At 30.5% G+C, this 9,898-nt stretch overlaps 1 protein-coding gene across 1 annotated transcript in view; it reads right to left on the bottom strand.

Annotated features, from left to right (window-relative positions):
• Positions 1-7,118: 7,118 nt before the first annotated feature.
• Positions 7,119-9,898, bottom strand: part of LOC127735079 (AP-5 complex subunit beta-1-like) — a 30,455-nt gene continuing 27,675 nt past the window's right edge. The window contains exons 21-24 of the mRNA XM_052245173.1: positions 9,661-9,724; positions 8,931-9,086; positions 7,847-7,947; positions 7,119-7,385 (exon numbers count right to left, since the gene is read on the bottom strand). Of these exons, the coding sequence (XP_052101133.1) occupies positions 7,234-7,385; positions 7,847-7,947; positions 8,931-9,086; positions 9,661-9,724 (473 nt within the window). The 3' untranslated portion in view covers positions 7,119-7,233. The remainder of the gene's footprint in view (positions 7,386-7,846; positions 7,948-8,930; positions 9,087-9,660; positions 9,725-9,898) is intronic.

Genomic DNA, 9,898 nt, shown 5'->3' with positions numbered 1-9,898 from the left:
ACATAAACTAATTAGCAAAGGCTTCAGAACGCTGGGAGGCAAGGAAAAAGGATACAAAACCGATAAAATGTTTTAGCATGAAATGATAAATTGGCTGTCATTTAAGATAAATGTGCTTAGTAATTTATTGGGTTTATGACTTGGATGGTCAGAACAATTCAAAATCAATGTCAAAATGAGTCGATAGATATATGGTCAGCATATTTCTAAAAAAAAGTGGATTCCTGAACTTCTTGGTATTACTTTGGAATCGCTAAAAGAAACAGCGCCAAATTCTCCTGAATGTCTTCACATGCAGGGTCAAAATCCGAAGTTTAAATTTAAATATTTGAAGAGTCTAATACACATTAAAGATTGAACAAAGATTTTTCATATATCAATGAATTCGAAATGTTATTCAGTGCTATACATGGTAGTTGAAAGCAATTTTTGATACGATATTACTATATATGTATACGTGTTTTTGTTGGGGTTTTTTTTGTGGTGAATTTTGCATCGAATGACATCATCCTATGCATCCTAGTCCTATTGATGCTATAATTGCTAAGTACACACAAGAAGCCCGTCATACTGCATGTTGAATTTAAGGTCAGAAAAATCATATTTATTCATTGTTTAACAAAGACCATACAAACATTTTGAATAGAACAAAACAAGAATCAACAAAGAGATAGTGCGATTTTCACCTGAATTCATTTCAAACCTGGGCGCTTTTCGAAAAATATTTTTATCTAACTAAAATTCAAAGTATCTAAGCTCCATATTTGACATTTAAGGTTCTTACTATGTCATGGCTTATATCTAAAGATAAAGTCAAATTACAAACAGCTGGTGATATCTGAAAACACCAATTTGATATTTTTTGAAAATAATTCATTTTTATTCCAGTTTGATTTGTATCTCTAAAACAAAGTTTTATTAGAAGTTTACTTACATCATTGTCTTTCGGATACACATTAATTAATCTTGAATGCAATATTTTATAAAATAAAAAGTTCGATTTTATGAAAATATGTAAAATAGTTAACAGATACTTGTGAGTATCTGATATAGACTTTATGATATTCGATTTCCAGTGGGTTTTTGGAAACTTTTAGATTCACTTTTTTTTGTTATCCTATAGATGAAAAAAAAATTGGTCCATCTCTTTTGGAATCTATATTGATATATATCTTGACCGTGGTATAGAAATGTATCTTGAACAGACCAGTCTAGGAGATATGAAAATAAACCACAAAAAATCATGGGCAATGATAGAAAGAGACCGTTAGGGGTTCTTATCACATTACAAATTGAAATCAATCCTACTTTTATATAAAAATCAAATGCCCTTTGTGAATAGGATTACATCCATATTATTAGATGAGAATCGATAACAAAGTTACTCGTTTATTATGGAATCAAATGATCTGAATTAGTCGACATACATCAGTAAACATTGCCATAAAAATTATAAAAATCTAAATACAATCGCATAAATGCCAATATGAAATCTGTTTAGTAATTTAGATGTATATCTAAAGTTTACAACTTAGGAACCATAAAAGTAAATACTAAATATAGTTGCACAACTACACGATACAGATAAAAAGAAAAATGGTCTTGATTTCATTCATTAGATTGATATGAGAATCATCTTGCTGATACAAACTATACGGAGGAAATACCATGATTCTGCAGACTCCAATTAATTTATAACCTGATTTAAACTCTTATTAATAAAAGCTAGTATACAAATACAAGATGTACAACGCATAACAGAACTAACTTTATTCTATTTCTTCTAGAATCCGCAGCGCAACTGATCATTCAGTCCAGGTAAAACTTTTGTTTTTATTACACTCTTAGGTCAATTGTATTATATTTTCAAAAGTACCTTTTCAAAATATAGCCTTATATCTGAAACTACTATAATAGTCTCAAAACTGGAACCCACTAAGTTGCTAGAATATACTAGTAGACTGAATTCATTATTTTTATACAATTAAGTTTAGTACATTTTTTGTTCTATATTTTACAGAAGTTGCAGAATAAAAAATTCGTCAAAACTATGTACATTTCTTTTATTTAGATAACTGAATATTGATAAAATTGCTATATTTGTTACAAGTTATGTCATGTCATTAATACCTAAGAACATCCGAAAATAGATTGAACTTAATGTGCTCGTACAAAATTCACGATTTATTAAAGTATGATGTACTTCTCAAACCTTCTGAACTTAATGTGCTCGTACACAATTCACGATTTATTATGGTATGATGTACTTCTCAAACCTTCTGAACTTAATGTGCTCGTACAAAATTCACGATTTATTAAAAAATGATGTACTTCTCAAACCTTCTGAACTTAATGTGCTCGTACAAAATTCACGATTTATTAAAGTATGATGTACTTCTCAAACCTTCTGAACTTAATGTGCTCATACACAATTCACGATTTATTATGGTATGATGTACTTCTCAAACCTTCTGAACTTAATGTGCTCGTACAAAATTCACGATTTATTAAAAAATGATGTACTTCTCAAACCTTCTGAACTTAATGTGCTCGTACAAAATTCACGATTTATTAAAAAAATGATGTACTTCTCAAACCTTCTGAACTTAATGTGCTCGTACAAAATTCACGATTTATTACAGTATGATGTACTTTTCAAACCTTCTGAACTTAATGTGCTCGTACAAAATTCACGATTTATTATAGTATGATGTACTTTTCAAACCTTCTGAATTTAATGTGCTCGTACAAAATTCACGATTTATTAAAGTATATGTACTTCTCCAACCTTCTGAACTTAATGTGCTCGTACAAAATTCACGATTTATTAAAGTATGATGTACTTCTCAAACCTTCTATCTCGAACATACATGCTGAAGGTTATGAGTACATCTAATGTCTCAGGATACGCTTACATGTACCTATGGTAAAAGTCCAATCCGCCCCTGTTCGTTGTATTCGATAATGCCTTTAAAAATTTTTAACTGGAGTAACACGACGGAATTTTGCCGAATCACCTGAATAAAACCACCATTTTTTAAAGATTTGTGGTGATTAATCTTTAATCAGCGTTTATTTTTTTTTCTGTTCAATATTTTTCTAAATCGTACTAAAAAAATGAGTACTCTCTCCAGCACTGTTGTAATAAGACGGTTTTATATTTTTTGTTTTTTGTTCTGACTTTCCAAACTTTTGATTTCATATATGCATCTAATTAAGGTAATTCCAGAAGAAAGCGTTGAGCATTGAAACCAATATCATAACATAAGATCTTTAAAATGCGCCATCATCATTACTTTTAAATCATCATGTTTCCAATTCTTTTTGGATTCATATTTTCATCTTGCAATAACAGGATTAAATTAACAACTGTTGTGTTGCATATTGCATCAAAACTGTAAATATTGCTTCCTGATAAGATCCTTTAAACGTATCTTAGTCTAAACATTATGGCTTACATAATTGTCTATCTCATAATCGGGATTTGTTTGTTTCCCCAAAAGGAAATATCAATCTAAGTTTGGCATACATTGGATATATGATTTGAATCATTATATAGATACCGAAACGATCCTTAAAGATTATGATTGTTTTGTAAATGAAATACCGTGAATGATGGCTGATGTTTCTGCGAAATGTATGTAATAAGTCTGTACTATTAACGCTAACTTTTATGTTTTTATAGGAATAAAACGATTTGTAAGATCAGAGTGCACACGCTGATATGTCTGGTCTCTGTGACTGATAATAATAGAATTTTATGTTGTAAGTCTTTAAGATCGAGGTCTTCAAACAGGAATAACAGAAACTTAATATTATCAATGATCCACGAAAAGAAGGTCATTGTTTTCTGATTGACAAGCATACTAGGTCTACTTATCTTTATTATTGTCAAATAAACCCTGTCAAATGGAAATGTACACCTTATCATAATTCTATACACCTAAAAAGTAGACCTATAATTTCAATATAGTGTTCGAGGAACGGAAATACTCATAAAACTTTAATGTTGACCATAGAACCGTGAAAATGAACATGTCAGACAGACATACACACATTATATTCACTATTTACACCAAATATAGTAAAGCTATCACGAAAAGTACATTAAAAACAGTCCTAATCTCCAAAAATTAATATTCACAAATGAACTATTCAAATGAGGTCAAGGTCAGAAGAACCATGTCAGACGGACTTCTACAACTTGCAATCATTCTTTTGTTTTCTTTTCTTTTCACCGACTCGTTCTTGAAAAGAAAAGCAAAACTCTATTTCCTATAGATTTCAAAAGTAAACTTTTACTCTACTGGTGGCCATTTTGAATATACGACTCATATCGGTACCAAAATAACAACATTTGTTAAAGATCTTCACAGGAAAGCATCTATCAAGTTTGGTTTCAATTGGTTCAGCCGTTCTCAAGAAGTTTATGTAGGTTCAGCCAATCAGAAATTAGAAAAAGGCTCTGAAGGTTGGCGCCTGTTAAAACGTTTAAACCCGCTGCATTTGTTTGCACCTGTTCTAAGCCAGGAACCTGTTGTTCAGTGGTTGTCGTTTGTTGATGTTGTTCATTCGTGTTTCTCGGTTTTTTATATAGATTAAACCGTTGGTTTCCTGTTTGAATTGTTTTACACTAGTCATTTTGGGGCCCTTTATAGCTTTCTGTTCGGTGTGAGCCAAGGCTCCGTGTTGAAGGCCGTACTTTGACCTATAATTGTTTACTTTTTACACATTGTGACTTGGATGGAGAGTTGTCTCATTTGCACTTATACCACATCTTCTTATTTCTATCTACAGTAAAATACAAGATAATTATAAAATCAAATTATTATGTGACTTGAACATTCCAAATTTCAAATCAGATATGCTGGGATGAATGTAATGAAAAAATCCTCCATGACATACAGTGGATTAGGAAGAGCAGATGTCATCATATTACTAGTGAGCAAAAGCATTATTACTTAAATCAAGCTAAATGCCACTTTTTCAATCCTTTAAGTGTGATGCATACTATTGGAAAAATCTGTTCGATGTTAATTCCAACGTGACATATAGTGAAAATGTAATAAACAAATTATTGTTATCTATGAAACATGTATACAAAATTTCTGACAATGCATTACATCTTAAAGTTCACCTTTATCATGGTTACAATATTCTACAAACTTTATAGATTATTTCTGACAACTAATCAGACCACATTTCAAGTATTTTAAAGCACAAATGAACAAATACACAAATAAATGCAGCTGAAGGTGAGATTTTTTGCTCCATATTAAAGGCATCCCCTCACCTCAATGAAGAACAGCAATAAATGCTTTGTCCCTTTGCAGTGGTGGATCCAAAAATTTTCAAAAGTGGGGCCCACTGACTGCCTAAGAGGGAGCCTGCTCCAGTCATGCTTCAGTGATTCCCTATATAATCAACAAAATTTTTCCCACAAAAGGGAGGGGGGGGGGTCCCCTGAAAACCCTCTAAATCCGCCTCTGCTCTGCTTTGGTTTGTCATATGCATGTATGTTTTTTTTGTCATGAATTTAGACACTATATCGCTTTTTTCATTTTTAAATTACCCATACTATATTGATATTATTTTGATGTAAGAACATTTCTATAATATGACAAGAGAGATTTACATATATTTACAATTATTTATATTTTTTAAAATAAGGGATTGTGGCAGGATTGCCAAAAAGACAACTGCCTATCAGAGACCAAAAACTGATTATATATATAACACACATAAGAACCAACCAACAGCTCTGACTACCTTAGCTAGCTTCCTATAGTAGCAAGGACATTTTGACACTGATTTTCAAATAAATGTTCCATCTGTTATTTCCCTGTTAAAGTAAGTGGTCATCCTGTGGTAACTGTCATGTATTGTGCAGATATTTTATTGTGTCATTTACTATGACAAATGGTCTAAAAAGGCAAAGGGGATCTTTGTGTGCATTTGAAATTTAAACCAAACCACATTTTGGGCCTTTACCCATGTCAGGCTATTGGAACATGTGCTGTTCAGTGTTGTCTTGTTTGTATGTCTGTGGTTTTTTTTGTTGGTTTTTTTTAGAGATGTCAGGTGTTGGCAGTTGCTGTGGTCTGTTGTGCTGTCCAGTATTTTGGTATTTCCTATTATCCATTCAATGTATCATTAAAAAAAATATAATCTTGGCTTGTTGTCCAAAGTTTAATAAGTTATAAAATGAAAATATTTTCCAAAAAAAATATCCAAAATTTGTAGAATCCACAGAGAAAGGAAGATCCAAAGTTTGTAGAATCCACAGTGAAAGGAAGATCCAAAGTTTGTATGAAAAGTGTAATAGTATTCCAGGAAAAACTATTGTAAGTCCATCTCCAGTTAAAGTATTGGGAAAAAAAGTAGGTATCTGACAGATGGAAAAGTGATATCAGGTTACAACTCATCCTGACTGTCAATCTGCTAACCAAATATGAGGTTATTGTGACGAAAATATTTGTTGGACAAACAGACAGAAGAATGAAGGGATGACTGCAATATAGTCCAAACTCCAATACTGGGGATATGAAAATCAGGTAGAAGAAATGTTTGTTCTTTTAGTTAAACTTTAAATTGGGGATCATAGATACAAAAAGGCAACATAAATGAAGATTTTGAGTTTTATCAGGACGACATGTCACCTATACAATTGCAAAATATTATTTGTATGTTGCATTCAATTATGCATACTATTTGATGAAAAAAGTATAAAGCATTAACATATTTTATTCATAATCTTGCAATAAACTTTGAATGACCAAGGTCATTCGAGGATTTAAACTTTGCATTATACCTTATTTATCTCCTTTAATAAAACTTCATTTCTATTGATATATTGAAACTAAATAGATGACATCAATATGACATTAAGTAAAAATACCATTTGCAGAAAAAATGCTATTCATAACCAAGGTGATAGAAATCTCCATAAATGCATTACCATGATAAACTGAATGACAATTCAAAATCACTCTGGTGTACAGTTTTTAAGAAATTTTATGGTAAAGTGTGACAAAAGGACTAACAGAGAGCAGCAAATATATAACATCACTGCAACTTCAGAGGGCAGACTGAAGGTTTGTAGTCCATTCATAAACAAATTTCAAGTTCTTTTACATTTTCTTTTATTACTTTTTATCACAGTCAGTTGTTTGAATACAATAACAATAAAGCACCATCTACATATTGCACATATATTTCTGACAATGTACGTTTTTAAAGGTCAGTTAGGAATTTATCAACAAAAGGCAACATGTGATAAGAGTCTGTTGCTATGGAAACATTCGTCTGCTCTTCTTTCTCATGGCATAACAACAATAAATGGTGACCTGATGCCAATAACATTCCATAGCAGGCTTTATTGTTTTCTATAATAATAAATAATGACAAAATTAAATATTACTCTCCATTTCATAAAGTCAAGTAAAAAACAGTGTATCATTTTAATATAAACTTAATAAAAATTAAAAGTTGCCACTAAGACAATGGGAGAAATTAGAAATTTCTTCAAGAGTTACAAGAGTATTATTTCTGAAATGAAAATAAATCTAGGATAAAAAAAAAAGAAAGTCAAGATAACTTTGAAATAACCTTATTTCACCATTTGTTCTTAGTGAGAAATTTAAAAATTTAACTTTCAATGAAGTTTTCAGTCAAAAAGCTAGCAGTGTAAGATATGAGGTCAGTACAATTAACTGTCTGTGCTAACTGGTCTCTGAAATGATTGATTGGTTGATTGTTGTTATTTGCTTTATGTTCAGCAAATACTTCATAGTTTAGGGCAACATAATGGCTCCACACATGCTTCTTTAATTTCACAGTGACTTACCATCTTCTGTCAATTTGTATGATGAACAAAACTGGTTCATTCTTTCTAAAAATTTCTGCCATGTTTTATGAACTATTTTGATAGACTGAACACATTGTCTGCTGCAAATACAAAATACAGGTTCATCATCTTTGTGGTCAAAAAATTATATCTTAATGGATTCTCAATAATATATACTATACTTAAAATAAGCTGAATCCATCAATGTTCAAATAAAATAAGCCTTGAATGATGTCCTCTAGAATATCTATTGAATAAAGTTACACATTATTTTGTTTTTGTTTTCGAGAAGTTGTTATATCAAAATTTTCAAAAAAGTTGAATTAGTGGTATTAAAATCCCAAATCATTATTAACCTTGAAAATTAATATTGTCAATTTCAATATGAAGCATTTTAATAAAGATTTCATTCAAATTAAGGACAACATTTGAAAAATTAAGAATAAACTAATACTCTTGCATGCATAAAATAGAATTTTTGTTCATCTTTCAAAATGTTAAATATACAAAACATTGCATATTTAAAATAATTTACTGGATTTCACAGAAGTATTCATCAATTTTCCTTTTCTATCCATTGAATTCTGAACTTATACACCATTTCACATTTTAAATGCATTTTTTTACAAAAATCTTCTTGAAGTCTTATATACTTGTAAATACTCATGTTTTTTTTTTCACTTTTCAAGTGATATTCCATATTTTACAACAAATTTCATCCTTGCGCAGACAAGCCCTGGATTATTCAAATATTATTACATTATTCAGTTTCACTTTCATTTTTTGAGACACAACTGTGTTCTCCACATGTATATTTGAAAAACCAACAATTCAAAGAAAAATCATCAAATTCAGCATTTCACATTTTATTCTACATACAAACAAATTTGAAAAACTTCAACTTCTGACAAATTGTACAAATTCAAGTTAATTAGTTTACCATAGTAGTCTTTTCACAAAATAAGATATTTCATTTGAGGTATTGTTTTAAAATTTAACTTTTTATGAAAAAGGGTAGTCATCATAAAAACTGTTGCAGCATGAACCAATTTGCCTCTAAAAAATAATGTATGATATACACTACCTAGTAATAGACTCTGGATTAGTAAAATATATCCATAGTTTATCAAACAAAGACAACTGATCACCCTTAGGCAGAGGTACCATCATATCTAGTAAGGATATATTTATTTCCTCTAAGTCATTTCTATATGTCAACATGTTATCTGTAAATTCTACCCTGAAATGCAAGAAAAAATGATAACTGTAATACTGCATATTATTGATTCTTTGTTTACATTTTGACACATGTATAAGTTCAAAGGGAGGTAATTTTAACTGTGCAGTGATCATTTCCTTACATATGAATGGAAATGATGGCTTTTTGCTGGAACAACCAGATGAAGTAATGTTAGTTTCTTTTTAGCTTTTTCAATTTCATAAATTTAAACATTATATATATCAAGGAATCTCTTGTCAAGAACTTCCAGTACATGACCAGATGAAGCACAACAACAACAGAGCTGTCCCTTTTTAAAAATTGGTTATTTCTTCAGATTGTGTTCTGATTCGCAACAGGCCCATTTGCCCTTTCTTTTCAACTCCAATTCCTGTTGTATAGTTCTGAGAGGCCTGGCCTAGTCGTCATAAAACTTTCGAGCACGATTATTGTACTCAGATTCAGAAATCAACCAAACAAAATACTAATCGATAAATAATAATAAAGTTTTGTACTCTGCATGCTGAGTAAAGTTTTATGACAAGGGCCAAGGTTCAGGTTTTAATTTGTAAAAACTACTGAATGAAATATTTACCATGCTCTGAATACTGTTGGTATAGGGAACCTTGGTTTCATTAGTAATGACACATCTAAGCTATCTAAAATGTTAATAACATTTTATCATTCTACAGTTCCATGGTAAATAAAAAGTATTACTTTATACTCTGTACTTATTTTTGCATATGAGCTAAATTTGCAGTACTTTCATTGCTTGAATAAAAGAACCATTTCAAAACTGTGAAAAAAATAACAGAAAACATTTAACGATTGTA

Source organism: Mytilus californianus, unplaced genomic scaffold (genome assembly GCF_021869535.1).
Source record: "Mytilus californianus isolate M0D057914Y unplaced genomic scaffold, xbMytCali1.0.p SCAF_3, whole genome shotgun sequence".
Lineage (NCBI taxonomy): Eukaryota > Metazoa > Mollusca > Bivalvia > Mytilida > Mytilidae > Mytilus > Mytilus californianus.
This window is presented reverse-complemented; position numbering and strand designations above follow the sequence as displayed.